The sequence below is a fragment of the Pongo abelii genome, chromosome 4, assembly GCF_028885655.2.
Source record: "Pongo abelii isolate AG06213 chromosome 4, NHGRI_mPonAbe1-v2.0_pri, whole genome shotgun sequence".
Taxonomy (NCBI): domain Eukaryota; kingdom Metazoa; phylum Chordata; class Mammalia; order Primates; family Hominidae; genus Pongo; species Pongo abelii.
In genome coordinates this window covers 11,843,002-11,861,471 of record NC_071989.2, presented here as the reverse complement: position 1 = coordinate 11,861,471, position 18,470 = coordinate 11,843,002, and the positions used below count along the sequence as shown (strand labels likewise).

At 36.9% G+C, this 18,470-nt stretch overlaps 1 protein-coding gene across 2 annotated transcripts in view; it reads left to right on the top strand.

The window, feature by feature from the left end:
* CTNND2 (catenin delta 2) overlaps window positions 1–18,470 on the top strand; it is a 948,913-nt gene that overhangs the window by 172,672 nt on the left and 757,771 nt on the right. For both annotated transcript variants that reach the window (XM_024247287.3, XM_054555411.2), the window contains exon 2: window positions 5,130–5,266. In XM_024247287.3, the coding sequence (XP_024103055.1) occupies window positions 5,130–5,266 (137 nt within the window). The remainder of the gene's footprint in view (window positions 1–5,129; window positions 5,267–18,470) is intronic.

Genomic DNA, 18,470 nt, shown 5'->3' with positions numbered 1-18,470 from the left:
TTTTTCCCTCACTGCTGTCTCTTTTTCTTATGTGGAAGATGGGTCTGTCCAAAATGCAGCTTGGGTATTTGCAGATTATAATTCTACTACGTGTAGGAAGACTTCTTACATGGTAACCACTTCAAGGGTAGCAAGAAGTTCTGTACAGGATGAATAAATCTGGGTAAAGTGTGCACTGTACTCACAGTCAAATAAAAACAAAGAGGGGTGCATTTTTCTATATCAGGTTGGCAAAAGCCTGAGAGGATAATGGAGATCTGTGTGGTTAACATTGTGGTGAGGTAACATTCTCATGACCTTTCCAGTGGGCAGGTAGGCTGGACCAGCCTCGCAGCAGGACTTTGCCTCACAAAAGGCTGAAAAATACACAGATTCCTTATTTTACCAATTCTACTGCTGGGAACCCGTGTATTGAATATGTCATAGATGTAAAAATCACATATAAAATGTAGATAACTTTCAACATATACAGATTATTGAATACTAAGTATTCATTATAATTAGACTGTAGAGCAATGTTTATTGATATAAGAAATTGTTCATGAGATGTTGCTGAGCCACAAGAAATTCAAAAACCTTGCATTAATACCTTGTTATGTAAAAATCATTGTACAGAATAAGTTATATTAGAAATAATAAATCACCAAAATCCCAAAGTAATTTTACTTATCTGGAATGGCAGAATTGCTGGTGGTTGCTCTTCCTTTGTTCTTGGTTTTTGCTTTTTATTTCTCTATACTTCCCAGATTTCCTGGATTTTGCACAGATTAAATACTAATTTTTAGTAGATTAGCTGTGATTAAGACTAACGTATTTGGCCATATTACTGCGAAGTTAGAGGTTTAACAATTTTTATACTTACCCTAAGGCCATCCAGGGATTCAATGTGGCAGGTCTTCTGCGGTTTCCTCTCTCCTGTGTGCCCTGAGCTGAGAAGATTGTGATTGGAGGGTGACTGTCTTTTCTGTCCAGACACAATAGTTAAATTAAATTTGGATTAAAAAAATTATGAATCATGGAAATTATTCCAAGTCATTTGCATTCAGGAATGGAAGTTGCCTTAGGTAGCGGTAGCTCTGTACGGTGGAATAAGCCTTGAAGATTCCACTTCTCTTTCTGTTATTGCTGTAAGGAGAAAGGAGGTAGATAAACAGGCCTAATTATTCCCCATACTGTGTGGGTCACACTTGTCAAGTGCCCAAGGAGAAACCTTGATTCAGTGCCTATTAAATCCCATATTTTTTTATGACAGGTCACTGTTATGCTTTTGAAGAGTTACATTTTATAAAAATTAGCTAGTAGAGTAGCATTTAGGAGGCAGTACAGGTTATAGGAAATAGGCCGACACATCAAAGGACATTGAAATAGGAATTAAAAGGCAGAAAGCCTGAGTTCTGGGCCCACTTATGTGACTTAATAACTTTAGGCCCTTAAACAATTTCTTTGTCAAAAATATGTTGATAAGAATACTGGCTCAGAGCCTGAATTAACATGGGCCCAATAAAATGTAAATAAAACAAAAATTAAAATGGTAATTTAAAATATGTAAGACTCCCACTTTCTCAGCATGAGGTGCTCCTTGTGTATTAGTCCATTCTCATGCTGCTAATAAAGACATACGCAAGACTGAGTAATTTATAGAGAAAAAGAGTTTTCATGGACTCACAGTTCTGCATGGCTGGGAAGCCTCACAATCATGGCGGAAGGTCAAGGAGAAGCAAAGGCATGTCTTGCATGGTGGCAGGCAAGAGAGCATGTGCAGGGGAACTGCCCTTCCTAAAACCATCAGATCTCGTGAGACTTATTCACTATCATGAGAACAGCATGGGCAAAACCTGCCTCCATGATTTAATTACCTCCCACCTGGTCCCTCTCACTACACGTGGGGATTATGGGAGCTACCATTCAAGATGAGATTTGTGGGGGGACATAGCCAAACTATATCACCTTTCATAGAGTCCCCTGTGAACCCATGGACATGGAGAGAGGTGGCAATAGAAGGTCACGGCGGCTCTCTCAGGGACCAGAGGTGACTGTGCACACAAGAGCTGCATTGTCCTTCCTTCTTACTTTCTGCTCTCTTCCACCATCTCTGAAACCTTCCCTAGGTGGAAATTCATAGGTTCCACTCTTTATCTGGGCACAACATTTGCTGAACTGGTTGTTTACATTTTACGTAGTTAAGAGACTTGATCAAATAAGAAAACCATATGAGAAAGCATGTTGAATACATAAATATACTTTATTACGTTCTTCCTAACACACCACCATAATTACACAAATCTCTCTTTCATCCTATTGGTATTCATCACCTTCAGTACTTTAAACTTTTTAGCTATGGTTGCATTTTGCCAAATCATATTTAATCTGATTCTGACTCTTTGCTCAGATTTTGTTTTGTTGATATTATTTCCCCAAACCTTCTCACATATTCTGTTTGTAACAGATCTACTTTTCCAGTGCTATTCCAATCCCCATTGGTGATATTATTATAAGTACTTCATAAAATTAAAACAAATAAAAAATTAGATGAAATGTTCAATAGAAAATTTGGATGACTGCTTTCCTTAACATATATTTTAAGTAAAATTCTGTAATGGGGCCTTTTTAGGTTTGCATATCTCTAAATTATTAACTAGACATAGGTAAAAACATAGGGCAAAGGCTACTGTGAAAATCACATTTCTTAATGTAAAACCCAGGATGCTTAGATATGGTATAATAGAAAATATCTTTTAATATTTATACAACGCTGGTTCCTGGAGGGATGTGTAATATAATAACTTTAGGCAAGAAAATAATTTCTATTTACTCTTAGCCTTTTATTGAGATGGGGGTTTTGTAATGCCTTGGTAAATATCATCCTCAGTTAACTATTGCTTTCTCTGTTGATCATTGCTAGGTGATACATGTAACAAATACTTCAGTCCCTTTTTAAGTTCATTTGAGCTACAGATCTCGTGAGACTTATTCACTATCATGAGAACAGCACGGGCAAAACCTGCCCCTATGATTTAATTACTTCCCACCTGGTCCCTCTCACTACACGTGGGGATTTGGGGAGCTACAATTCAAGATGAGATTTGTTGGGGGACATAGTCTAACCATATCACCTTGCATAAAGTCCCCTGTGAACCATCAGACATGGAGAGAGGTGGCGATACAAGGTCATGGCTGCTCTCTCGGGGACCAGAGTAACCGAACACCATAAATTGAGTCCTTATAAGCAACGGAAATTTACTTGAAGTTCTGGAGCTGGGAAGCAAAAGATTAAGACCTGACAGATGTAGTGTCTGGGGAGGGCCGACTTTCTGGTTTATAGATGATGCCTTATTGCTGTGCCCTCACATCGTGGGAGGGCTGAGAAGTCTCTCTCAGGCCTCTTTTATAAGGACTCATCCTATTTATGAGGGCTCCACCCTCTTGACCTCATCCCCTCTCAAAGGCCCCTCCTCCTAGTACCATCACCTTGGGTATTAGTATTTTAGCATATGAATTTGGGAGACATCAACATTCAGACCACAGCAATCTCATTTATTTGTGCAGGAAAGATGGGAACAATTCTGAGAATCTTGTTTTTAACCCGTACATATGCATCCATTTATGCATTGGGTCTAATGTTATTTGAGTTTCTGCTTTCTTTCACAAATAAACTCAGACAAAATCAACTATGGCAAATGGCCTTGCCAGTTTTTGTCTGCTGTCTGTCACAGACTAGGAACTTGGTAAATATTTGTGGAGTAGATTAGTTATTGACTGTATTTCACAATACTAACTAAGCTTCTTATGTTAATTCAGGTATCTCTTTAATTATTGATAAATTATTAATCATGGCTTCTGTATGATTTTCTTGCAAAGGGGAATGTCTGATATATTTTCTTTTGAGTTGGAAATATACTCTTTTGGGAAAAACCCTCTCAAACTCTATTTTTCTTCTACTCTCACACAACAACAACAATTAACACAGAAGACTTCTGTGACCAAATGTGTGGGTTTTTTCCCATACACGCCAGGCAACAGACACAGCTGGATGTCCTCTTATTCAGTTCTAACACAATCTACTCTATCACTCTGACACTATCCACTACACTATCCACTCTCAGAGAGTGTCAGAGCCCACATGTTGAGGGTTCAGTCCCCAAGACTGTCTCATCCCCCCAGACACCAGTTGCAAGTCCAGGCCTCAGAACTTCTGACCAACAGGCTTCAGCTGGGGTTCCCACAGTCCCTGGGTTGGATTCTATTAATTTGCTAGAGCAGCTCAGGGAACTCAGGGAAACACATATGTATACGCGTTTATTTCAGAGGATATCACAAGGGATAAAGATGAAGATATGCATAGGGCGAGTTAAGGGGGAAGAGGCGCAGAGCTTACAAGCCCTCCCGATGTGCCACCTTCCAGGAACCTCCATGTGGTCAGCTCTCCCGAAGCTCTACGAACCCAGTCCTCTGGGGTTTTATGGAGGCTTCTTGACATCAGCATTTTTTCCCCAGGACGTAGGGGGCAGGACCCTCTGTGGAATTAGGATCTTATGACCCACAATCAGAAAGGAGGCAGGGAGGATTAGAGTCCTGCCTTAGAGCAGGGAAAAGGAGGGCAGGGAAGGTCAGAGAGATTGCTTTCTGAGGCCTGCTCCTGAGACCTGACACACCCAATACCATCACAAGACTATAACGGGGGCTATGGGAGATATGAGCCAGGAACCAAGGAGGAAACATATAATAACAGCACATATACCAATAGGCAGGTAATAAATTTACCTAAAATAGTCATAAATTTGTAGTTGGACTAGCATCTTAGACTCAATACTTCTTTATTACTTTACTCTTACAATCTCTCCTTCTTTTTCCTTCTGATGATTTCTTTCCCCATTTACCTCAAAGACAAAACACAAGGTGTGAGTGTGTTCTGGAATTTGGTTGGAGTTGATAAAAGAGTAAAACATTCTATTTGCTTGTACTGTTACTTTACTTTACTGTATTACTCCCCTTCTATAATTATGTCTTGGTCTTTCTCAGCAGCTCATAGTTTTACTTTTTTTTCTGTGTGTATCTTCAAAGTGGTCTGATAGTTGTACCTGTTTAGTGTCAACATCTGATTGTATTGATCGTGTCCTCTTGCCTTGCAGGAGCTATGCCTGTTCCAGACCAGCCTTCATCAGCCTCAGAGAAGACGAGTTCCCTGAGCCCCGGCTTAAACACCTCCAACGGGGATGGCTCTGAAACAGAAACCACCTCTGCCATCCTCGCCTCAGTCAAAGAACAGGTAGAAACATTCCCATTTTTGTGACATGCGTTTGGGGACATTTTAAAAATTGTTTTTCTAGATGAACGTTAAAGATTAAATTATGTTAAAAGAAACTCATACTTATCTAGCAGAGTGTTGGTATTTATTATATAAATAATATTATAATATGGTTATAATTCCTTTTGACTCCATGTTTTCGGCAGCCTTCCTTGAAAAGATATTTTATAGGGGAAGAAAAACAACTTTACAATCAAAATTTCCTGTGGGTGAAGTTTTGGCAGATTCATTGATGGACCTGACATTTAATACTATTAAACATACAAAGTTAAATAACTAGTCTTAGAAAAGATAAAATCTAATGAAAAATTAAAATATATCCGGGAGGTTAAAAATATGTGTGACAGTAAATGAATATCACATCAAAGTCAAGGCAAATTGGTTTTTCCAGTGTTTTCTGAAATGGATCTGGAAGGATGCAGTCTAAAATTTCCTTCTCAAACTAATGAAAGTCTGAACGATTCTTTCTCCAATATTACTTTGCCAAAAAATTCATAAGTAAATAAAATCTGAACCTTAGATTTAAAACGTTACTTTATAAAAGTCATGTTTCTTGTAAATAAAAAAGTAGTAAATAAAGAGAGCTGGACGATCAAGATTCTTTTAGTTACTGCTTCTTCTAAACATGTGGTAGAAAGTATATCAGTTTTCAAAATTTTAAGTAAAAAAGCCTGCTGGGTTTGGGTTATGTGATTTGGTGATGCTGAATTGGCAACTTACCTGACTCCAGGAACATCTCAGCAGAGCGAGAGCCTAAAATGGGAGCAATTAGGAATAGTAACGCTACACAAAAAGAAGAAGGCTCTAGAGGAAACTGATTCTGTTTCATGAGTGGAAACTGATTTAGGTAAGAGTGGGAAAGCACCTAAATAGTTAAACCACTGACCGAAAGGATCAATGATGCTATCAGTCAAAAGTGTGCCATCTGGTCAGGAAGTGTTCAGCTAAGTAGGTACTCAAGGGAGAGTTGAATAGATTGAGTGGATAGTCTAGTTTGTGAAAATAGTCAGGAAGCAGGAAATTGGATTGAGCTTTAGGCTGTGCTCCTTGATTAGTTTGCTTTCCAAAGCTCACTCTTGAGAGTTTTCTGATTATGTTTAAGGGGAAATGGAAAAAGGGACCACCAAAGGGGTTAATACCACTCCCCATCCTCAATACACTACCTTGTTATGGTTGGGTTATGTCGTGCTTTCTTATTCATGTGTGATCTGGAAGTCTTGCTAGGCTACTAACTTCTGAGTAGTAAGAACATTTAAAGCAGAAAGAACAAATGTAACAAAAAGACAAGACCTATCTGCTGAAAATTATTTTATCACAAGGACATAAAGTAACTCAGAATGAATAAAAAGGCATGGCATGCTCCTCTGTTGAAAAGCTTAGTATCATCACAATATTACTGTCTCCCAAATTAGGATATAAAATTTAGGCAGTTGTAATCAGAATCCTGTGGCTGGTTGTTTGTTTCTTTGGCAAACTGGATCAAACAATTTTAAAGACCAGTGGAAGTATAAATATATGAGAATGCAAGGAAAGTTTTGAGAGATTTTATCTTACCAATCATACCAATCTCAGTAGTACCCAGTGGGCCCAAAAAAGAATGGTCTCTGTGTAAAACATAATTGAGGGTTCAAAACAGATTCAAATATACATATATGCCTATTCACTTAAAATTCGTGTTTCAGTTCATTACAAAGAAGTGGCTTACATGGTGTTGTCATAACTGACTCAACATCTGGAAGAAAATTAGAACTGTTAACTTACAGCATAAAGAGAAATAAATCTCACAGGGAAAAAAATGGTAACTGTAAAAATGAAACCATTAACATATTAGAAGAAACTCTGGAGAAAGAGCTTTGTAAACTAAAGGTAGGCAAAGTTTTAAGTAAGAGAGGAAGTCCAGAAGCCATACATAAATGGTCGATGAGTTTCACAATGTGAATACTAATAGTAATAGCAAGACACAACTCAAAATAGCAAAGAAAAATAGTCCAAGAGAAAATATGTGCCACAAGTATAATAACGTGTTGGTAAAATTAATATATGAAGACTTCCTAATGTTGGTGAGAAAAAGAGAAATAAAGGAATACAAAACTAGGCAAAGGATAGAAACAGAAGAAAGGTGCAAGAAGAAAGATGCAAGCAAGTAATGAATGTTTAGAAATGTCCACTCTAATGTACCCATAGGGGACATACAATTTTAAGTGAAAATAAAACTAATTTTTAATCTACCAGGTAGACAGCTGTTGAAAAGTAGTTTATATTGTATGCTAGGTAAGAGTTAAGGTTTGGAGGGATCCACATTCTTTTTCATTCCAAATGGGAATATAAATTGCTGTAATTTTTTGGTAAAATGCTTTGTTTCTATGCATTGACATTTAAAATGTTCAATAACCATTGATTTAGTCATTTAGATATATATTCTGTAGAAATTAGTGGCTAAATAGATAAGATTTTATGTGTGTCAAAATTTAATATAAAATTATTTGAAATAGCCAAAAATACGGATGGCTTGGTGAAGAGTTGAAAATGTTATATTCTTTCTATAAATATTATGCAGTCATTAGTAAAAATGAGTTGGGGCTATATGTTTAATCTTTGGGGAAAAAAATCCATGAGAATTTTAGAAAGGAAATTACATAGTGTAGTATTATCCTGTTTTTAAAAACTCAGAACATTAGATATGTTTTTGGTTTATACATATTTACGAGCATCTAGAAAAGTATAGAAGGAAACAAATCAAACTATTAATATTGATTAGCATATATGTTTTACAGTTAGATGGAGGTGGAGACTGAAGATGTAGGGAATTTGGATGGGGACACAGCCAAACTATATCACTGTGAAAAGTTTATTTTCTGAGGAATTAAAAACTGTATTATTCATTTTGGGGCAGCAAAGGTGACTTTTTTTTTTGGTGGCACATAAGTAATTTGGGGAGGGATGCAAATGTGTTCTGGAAACTTGAGATAGAGAAGCCCCAGGTGCCCAAGTCAGAAGCTGGGAATTAGGTCCCACATGCAGCATCTGCCTAGGTAAAAGCATAAATCAACAAGCAGCAGATTCCATGAGCTTTTTGGGGATGGCCTGATGCAAACAACCAATCTTATCCTTCATTGGGGGATTTGTATCCTAAATCATTCTTAAAGGTTCCTTATTTTTTTCCTCAAGTCTAGAATATTATCTGTGGAGTGAAAGCTAAGTTGTTTCTTAAAATTTTTATCTGAATTGGCCTTAAAGTAGTTAGCAGTGGAGTTAAAAATATAAGACAACCATATGTAAAGAGTTTTAAAATAGAAAAAAATATAGATGAAAATTTCAGGAAACTCTTTAGTCAATATATTATCAAATTCCAGATGATTTTTACAGACTAAAAATAAACTTGAAATTGAGAGCATTTGTAACTCCAGATACTCTATTGTTACACTAATTTTCGTTGTTCTTTTAGTTCCACAATCATAAACTGTGTTCTTGATTTTAGAGGATTTTTTGAGTACCATTATTTAGGATATTGGTGATTCAAAGGTAGCAAAACAGACATTCTCTTCCTTTTAGTTGTTTTTCTTATTGTACAAAATATAGGAAAGTAAGAGTAAGACATTTCTGTGGGTTTGTTTTGTTTTGTTTTTGAGATGGAGTGTCACTCTGTCGCCCAGGCTAGAGTGCGGTGGCGTGATCTTGGCTCACCATAACCTCTTCCACCTCCACCTCCACCTCCCAGGTTCAAGTGATTCTCCTGCCCCAGCCTCCTGAATAGCTGGGATTACAGGCATGTGCCACCATGCCTGGCTAATTTTTTTTTTTTTTCTTTTCAGTAGAGACAGGTTTCACCATGTTGGTCGGGCTGGTCTCAAACTCCTGACCTCATGACCCACCCGCCTCGGCCTCCCAAAGTGCTGGGATTACAGGCGTGAGCCACTGTGCCCAGCTGACATTTCTGGGCTTTCACTATGGGGCAAACCACAACACTGAGTACTTTATATATGTTGTGTCATATGAAGCCACAAGGAAGAATTTAAAAAGATTCATTTAAAATCTAAAGAAACTAGATCTTTTACATCATCTCTTGTGAGGATAGCATGCCTTCCTTTTTATTCAGCTTCTACATTTAGAATTTCAAAAGTAACTTACCTCTATATATAACAAGAATACTCTTTGGAAGAAGTTTATTATAAAATACTCCCTTAATTAGTTTTCTTCCAGTGCCACATATCATTGCTTAAATCTTTCAGCATTATTAGTGTTACTATCATGTGCAACAATAATTTCTGATAACACAATGTGTTGTTAGGGAAATGACCTATAACTATTAATCAAATTTCGGATGGTATTTTGGGAAAGCATTTTATGAAATTAATGACAAAATTATCATCCAAGAAAAAGCAGAAGTTATAACACCTTAGGAAAGGTCAAGAAGATAGAGGATTACCTACAAAGACCAGTGAAGTTTATATTCGTTTAGTCAGAGAAGGGAAAAATTATCCATAGCATAGTGCTACCAGTTGAACTTTCTCCACATATCAAAATTTAAATGAGAATTACATGATTGCTGAATTTTTATTTCTTGTTTCAAGCGAGAGTGGATTAGAAATGAAAAAAAAGCATGAATTTCCTTTAATTTTTATTGCAGAAACTCAGCTGTATTAGGAATAGTGATCATCTGTTTCAAGCTGTGAATTGAGAGATAAAGGTGCAAGCTAGGAGTCCGTAGAACTGGGTCATGACACATGTTATAGTTTATAACAAGGAAGGGGAGCAAGGATGAGAAAGCCTTGTGAGTTTTATACGTACAGGATGGAAGGATTGTAGATAGATTGACCAGATGGGATGTTTAGAGTTCCAGGAGGGTAAAGAAAGAAAATGAGTGTGTATGTAAAGTTATGAAGTTCATGTATGAAGGAAAGGGATGCTCAGGTAGCATGAGATTGATGGGACCACCTGCATTTGAAGTGTATTTGTTTACTTGTTAACCCTGTGCATCAGAAAATGATAAATCAAACTATAAATCAAGGAGAAATGAATCATAAACTACTTATTCAAGTCTTGGGAATGTATGCTGGGAGTTCCAGTTATGGATGAATAATTCTAGAACTCTGGATAGATCATCTCTGTCTCTCCACCCCTGCTTCCTGATGCTCTCTTATGTGTATTCTGTTAGTTACTGTAAGTTATTTTGACTTTTCCCCCGAAACACAATATTTTCCTTAGTTTCAGTTTGTAACTCTTCTCAGGACACTTATATACCTATCTGTCCTTTTGATGATTCCAAACTCCATTCCAAGAATTAACTCATTTGATTGTTTTATGCTCTGTTCTATTTAATAGTATTAGTTGTTGGGTTTACAGAGCACTGGAGCTATCATGGGGAAAAAAAAGAGACTAGGGTGTTATATGCTAGATTAGAAAACAAGCTTTTAGTATGTGGGGTTTTGTAATATGACAATATAGTGCTTCTAATGCTGCTGTCATATTTATTACTACAACGCATTGTTAAATATTCATATGTAAAATCATACTGAATATGTAAAATGTGGTGTTTTAGTAATTTTTATGAATTTTCCACTATAAAGGTGTAATTCATGCATATTGTGTAAAAGTTTAAAACATTAGATAGGAAAAATAAATAAATTGGGCTTTTTTTGAAAATTTACCACAAACAAAGGTAGCTGCAAATATTTAGGGAGATTTCCTTCCAGACTTTTTATATGAATATAAGATTATCTCTACAAAATTTTCATTTTGCTTTATTAATATTTTATTCTTCTTTGTACATTTAACCTTCTATGAGGAGTATTTTTTCATATCATTTAATATTATTTCAAACATGTTTCTAATGAGTATGTGATATAGATTCACTGTGAATTATTTAATATAATTGTATTTCACATTTTTACCTTTGTTGATCTTAGATTGATTCCGTTTTCTCAGTATGAAAAAAAGTGACATGTCACACTTCCTTGTACATTAATCATTGGGTCTGCTTTGACAGACACTGCCTGGAGCAAAGGTTTGAAAAAAAGAGATTCAAGACTCTTAAAAATTCGCTTGAAAAATATGTCATCATTAATTACTGACAAGGGCCACTGGCAGGCCAACAAAGCAGGGGCTCCTGGGGTAAAATAGTCAGTGCCCTGTGCAGGGTTTGCACAAAGCGAGAAATTAACCCATAGAATATTCTAGAGGAAGCTCGTGGGAAAAATATTTATTTTTTTCAGAGAAATGGAACCAGATGTAGTAGGAATAGTCAAGAAAAACACAGGAATTATTTTAGAGGAAGGAAACAATGTTCAATAGGATCTCAAAATAAAAATGTTTTTTAAGAAGAAAAGACAATAAACTCCTTTAGTTTACATATTTTTGTAAAACATGTATTTCTATAAAATCTACATGTGAAACATTTCCTCAGATATATAATTAAATCATATATTTTTCCTCTAATGATTATTTTGCTCAGTATGTTTAATGGTCAAGAAACTGAGACTTTATGTTTTACTTCAAATTCAGTGCTTTTTCCCCCCACTACACTACACAACCTCATCATTTAGATAAAATAATAGGCCTACAATATGTTGTCTAATATTTTTCTGAAGAAAAATATTTTTCTGTGACCAAGGTTTTGCTAAGGTCAAGTTAGATAGTATTCTCTGCCAGTCTCTTATTTAACTAGGAGAAGAGAATAGGGAAATTTATACATTAATTTGATCTGCAATATGTTTAATTTGATCCACAATGTATTTTTAAAAGGAATCACTAATAACCCAAATACAAATAATTTAAGGAACTACTATACCTTATTTTTAGTTAATTGTATCTGTAGAGAAAATGTGACAGGAAGGGAATACTGTGCGTTAGACACATTCTTACTTTAGTTGAAAATTTCTGTTGCTGGGCATCAGTGGCCTGGACTGGAGTTATCTCTAGCATGCATCAGTGACACAGGTAAACATGCCTGAGGCAGCCCATCGATCATGTTCTAGTTGCTGTCACTGGGCTGCAATCATAAAAGGCACGTGCAAGTTCATGTCCTGGGCTCTAAATGAGCTGGCTCTGTGGCCTCCCATGGAAAAGTGAAGGTAAGCATCCTCCTTTTTCACTAAGGACAAGTTCTGACTTTCATATTCTACTCATAGCCTCAGGAAGCAGCTGGGCCACTTGCCTAATTACTGTGAGAAAGAACAACTCAATATCAATAAGGCAAAAAAAAAAATCACTTTTGACAGGTAATCTTCAACATCTAGAGAGACATTGCTAAATAGCTCCATTCCCCAAGTCAATAGATTTAGTCATTTGGGGGTGCATTTTCACAAGGTACACATCTTGGAGTGATAAAGAAATTATGCTCAAATTAAAAATTAAAATTACATAAAAGTCTAACTATTCCATAGTTTTTATAGGAAATCACAAACAATTCCACATATAGTTTTGACACTGCTGTATCTTCTATTCTGAAAAGTAGGACTCTGGGATATCAACCAAAGGTGTTTAAGTCTTTTATTTGATTCAGAACTTTTGAAATACCACTGTAGCCCTGTTGGCCAGCACCCATGCCCACCACCTCCACAACAGAGGAGAAACCCTTCACCAAAATAGATAAGCTTGGAATCCAGCCCACCTATTAACAAAACAGCCACTTCTATTAAATTATTTTATTAAATAATACCACACACTTGAGGTACTGTTCAGAGACCTGAAATTGCCTAATAGAGACCTCCTGTCAAAAGCCAGAGGCAATTTATTCTTAAAATGAATCATCTAGAGTGTAAATCCTCTGACTTTTGAGAGCTCTGCTCATATTGAAAACAACACCTCATCCCTCCACTGGAATGCCCCCCAAGAACACGGCTTGAATAATGCTGCAGTGATTTGGTGGCTCTGTCTTTATGGAGACCCAAGATAAGAAATTACCGTACTAGGAGCTTTACTGGTTTGTTCACTGACGTTGAAAACCTTTCAATAGTTAACTATAGTCAACTGATTTAATATAAATGAAACGTTTCAGTAATAGACATATTACTCTTACTACTAGTAAAAATTAATAACTGAATAACTGTAATACCTTTTTTTTTTGAAATGGAGCCTTGCTCTGTCGCCCAGGCTGGAGTGCAGTGGTGTGATCTCAGCTCACTGCAAGCTCCGCCTCCCGGGTTCACACCATTCTCCTGCCTCAGCTCCCGAGCAGCTGGGACTACAGGTGCCCGCCACTACGCCCGGCTAATTTTTTGTATCTTTAGTAGAGACAGGGTTTCACTGTGCTAGCCAGGATGGTCTCGATCTCCTGACCTCGTGATCTGCCCACCTCAGCCTCCCAAAGTCCTGGAATTACAGGCGTGAGCCACCACGCCAGGCCCAATAACTGTAATATTTTTCTAACTCTCACCTAAGCTTATTGGATGGGGATGTGCCCTTGTCTCCCCTCCTTACTGTTGTGTCACCAGCTCTTGGAGCAGTGCCAGCCATGGAGGAGGTGTTTAGTATATTTGTATTGAGAGTATGACTTAGGAATGAACTTACTGTCTTTTTCCATTTTATTTTAGCACAAAAGTAAATGCGTTGCTTAATTGTGGTAAAAATCCTTAGTTATTTTTGTGGTGCAAGGGTCTCATTTCCAGTGTTAGGTTGATCATATGCTTTTTCCCTTGTTTTAATGGTTGTATTGGGTGTAGATCTTCCTTTTGGGCTGCCTGCATATCGCTTCAGAATGCGCCCATTGACTGATGAATCTTAGGCCCCCAAATTGCAATTTTTTCTATAAACGACCTCAATCTAAACTCATTTAATCAGGTGGAATGAGACATTTTCAGTTTAATATGAGGCTTATTTATTCAACTATATCCTTCATTAATAAAATGTGTCTTTGTCTTTTTTTTGAAACTAGACTCTGTGCCTTGTTTTAGTTAAAAGGAGAAAAAAAACCTACCATATTAGTACATGAATCAGCAACTTTACACATAAAAAACATACAAATACACTTAATTATTTTTGTTTGTATACAGTTATGCCAAGTTTATCATATTTGTTGAGAATCTCCTTCAGTGATTTTTAACTGCTGTTTGAAAGCATATTCTTCCCCATAGTCTCAGAAAAATCCAATTATTTGTTTTAGTGCTTATTTTGTATGCTTTTTGTGTTTGGGAGATTTTTCACATATTTGTGCTTGATGAAACTCTTGATGTTGTCATATTAAAATGTTTTAATCATTACAGATTTTGAAGTAATTTTTTGTGTTTACTGTTTATTTTTATGTTTAATGGTGGCATGTCATATGTGTTTGATATGGTTTGGCTGTGTCCCCACCGAAATCTCATCTCAAATTGTAGTTCCCTTAATCCCCATGTGGCATGGGAGGGACCTGGTGGGAGGTAATTGAGTCATGGAGGCAACTATCCTCCTGCTGTTCTTGTGATAGTGAGTGAGTTCTCACAGATTTGATGGTTTTATAAGGGGCTTTCTGCCCCCACCTTTGCTCATTCTTCTCCTTCCTACCACCATGTGAAGAAGGACATGTATGCTTCCCCTTCTACCATGATTGTAAGTTTCCTGAGGCCTCCCAGGCCCTGTGGCACTGGGAGTCAGTTAAACCTCTTTCCTTTATAAATTACCCAGTCTCAGGTATTTCTTCATAGCAGCATGAGAATGGACTTATACAGTGTTGTATATGAGTAGTTCTTTTATTGTTGGAACTTTTTTATTTTAGCACATTTCCTTTTGAGCACATTTGTGTAGATGGTTCCAAGAAAGACAAAAAGCATACTTACCTGCAACTGTGTAACAATTAATTTCAGTCTTCTCTTCATTTTACGGGAAATAGAATCTTCATAGAAGAAAATGCTAGGAGGATTTGTGTTGAAAAACTTAAGTACTCTTATAGCAAATTCCTTATTCTTGTCCCTGGCTCATGTGAGGGTTTACTTTTCAACATCTTCTTAGGAGAAAGCTCTTTGTGAAAATGGTGTCTTAAAGCAGTCTGTTATTGAAAGCTACTTCACTAAAATGTAAAATATGAATATATTTTTACATCAACACAGGAAGTGAGTAAATAGGTGGTTTTGTTAGAAATGTGGACCCTAAATAAAGATTGCAGGAAGGCGAAGTAAACAGGGGAATTGTGACAATAAACTTAGCCTAAAACTCACTATGGTTAAGTTGTCTTGTTTCAGAGTGCTAGATCACAATTTCCTATGTCTCCCATCCTTCTTGTGATGAGAATCTGATCCTCTCCCATTGATAAATGAGCTCCATATTTCCTCCTCTTCATTCCAGTTAGGCTTAGGACTATGGTGGAAATGGAATGCATGTGACTAGGGCTACAGGGAAGTAGACCTCTTGCCTGGTTCTTCTGAGATGCTCATTCTTAGAAACCAGTCACCATGAGGTGAACATGCTCAAGACCCTTGTAAAGAGGCCATATGGACAGGTGTGCAGTCTCCAGGCACGCAGCACCATCTGAACTCCTGGCTGATGCCAACACTGACTTAGCAACCTTTCCAGTGAGCCATCAGCAGTGGAGCCCTGAGCCCCAGCTAGTGCTGTGTGAAGCAGAGGCCATCTGTCCTCATTGATATTTGGAGATAGAGGACCAAAGCAGATGGTGGTTGTAGTTTCAAGTCAGTAAATCTTGAGGTGGTTTGTTACACAGGAGTAGATAACCAATTCACTCATTTTTTCCATGTTTATAAAAAAATCAGTCATGTTAGACCATTTTCTCTACTTCTAAGTCTTATGATTCTATGTAGGCCGGGGTGAATTTAAAAAAAACAGCTTATTGAGATTTACTCACATACCATACTGTTCCCTTATTTATGTGGTTTCGGTATAGTCACAGTCACTCCAGGAAACCACTATTACACTTTCTGCTTCTGTAGATTTTCTTATTCTGATTGTTTTATGTAAATGGAATTATAAATATATGGTCTTTTCTAAAGGGCTTCTATTGCTTATTTGCTTATTGTAATGTTTCAAGTTTCATTCATGTTGTGGCATGCATCAGGATTTCATTAGTTTTTACTGCCAAATAATATTCCATTGTATGGATATACCTCATTTCATTTATGCAGTCATTCATTGATGGCCATTTGGGTTGTGTTCACTTGTTGTCTATTGGGAATAGTGTTGCTATGAATATTTGTGTACAACTTTGTGTGGACATATGTTTTTATTTCCCTTGGGTAATAAAAACCTAGGAGTGGAAATGCTGGGTCACATGACAACACTAGGTTAACATTCTGAAGAACCGCCAGGCTGTTTCTGTATTTTATGAGGATTACAATTTCTTCACATCCTTGCCAACACTTTATATTTTCTGACCTTTTTGACTATAGGCAGAATAGTGAGCTGAGGTAACACTGAAATGAACTGCTAGACCAGAGCTTAAGAACATCAAAAAAATTCCATGGCAGAACAACAACACATTTTAAAATATGTAAATATTATATTTAAAAATATTAGCAATATATTTAGTCAGTAGACAAAATAAGCTCCCAAACATGAGTTGCGGCAACATACCCACGCCTGTGAAGAATATAGAAACCAAGTTACACGTGTTGCAGGTGGCAAAACCAATGATGTTTGGCTTGCAAACTGTGGGTGGTCGGGTGAGACAGGAAGGGGGGCTGCAGGAGCTGTCTTCAAACGTGGTTATGCAAAAGAAGAACCAAACTTTTGTTCAATAACTGTTGTACAACTGAGAAGAGCATTAGGATAAAGGTCAAAATTTAGGAGAGGCAGGTGTCAGTCTTATGTCAGATATGAATCTCAGTTACAAACTTGAGCAACTTTAAGCCTGAAAGGAATAACTCAAAGACTTAGGTAGCCCCCCATATATTTGGAAGGAACAAATAGTTTTGGGGTTTACATTGCTAGTGACAATGGCAAGTTTCACTGCAGATCTGCCTCGGGGATGTGTTCATAAGGCAGACTTTTTTTTAATGGAAAAAATGTTCTGAAAGATGCCAGCAAATGACAAATTTAGGGAAGTACTCTCAAGTACGGCCGGTTCCTGCTGTCTCTTCGGGAAATTCACTGAGAAACAGTAATCAATGACAGACCTTTTGACCAGTGGGTGGCAGCACAGAGATGTACCATCGCTTGTCAGTAAATGTGCTGCAATGCAATTCTTTTTAGCCTGGGGTGTGGCTGGGTAAGCTCTTTGCACTGGCTTCATCCATTGCCTTGCACAGCGTGCTCAAAATATATTATCCTTTTCTAACTACGATATGAAACATGGGATACTAGGATATGAAAAAAGTTGGAAAGGAACTGTGGTATATGTGTGTGTGTGTGTGTGTCTGTGTATATATATATATATATATATATATATATATATATGTGTCAGAGCTACCCACAAATTCAAAGAGAGAAGTAGTGAAGTCCTAGATGTTAGAATTAAGCAAGGAGAATCTGAGTGAATATCTGTGAGGGACTTAAATTAGAGAGAATATTTAACTAAATGAACTAAGGTCTTCTCCAAATCATAGGTACTGTTAAACTCTGACATATAACTTGTTAGTTAGTAAAATCTACTTATTAGCATTTGATCGCTAAGGATAAATATTGCAAATTATTTTTTAATCTTGACAGCATTTAAATATAGTTTTGTTGTTGTTGTTCCTGCTAAGAATCTTTCCTCTGTGGTCTGAGATATCCATACTTTGTAAATATGTAGTATCTATAACAACAGACAAATTATTATGTAGCGTTAGAAACCATTGTCTCCACCACAAGTCTAGGTAAGGACTTGAGGTGGGACATCTGATTATCTTTGTTAATTAGGGGGAAAGTCACTCAGTACTACTGGGCTGTAATCTATTTTAAGGATAAGTTAAATTTTCATGGCTTCTGCTATGACACAGAGTAAGCTACGTGACACTTGCTTCTGAAGAGGAAGTATGCCATCTTGTTTTAAGGATTTACTCATAAGTGGCCATGGAGTGTGGACTAATATTCTGCACGATGGAAAAAGTGATGCGTTTGGAATCAGTAGACTTACTTCAGATTCCTCCAGCATTTTCTTACTGAATGGCCTTGGTTATGTAACATTTCTGAAACTGATTTTAATTATCTGATAAAATGAAGACAGTTAGATCTCAGTGTTGTCATGGAATGTATGCATATAATAACACATATTTTACAAACACATATTAGTTTATTAGGATGCCCGTGGAAATCTGTG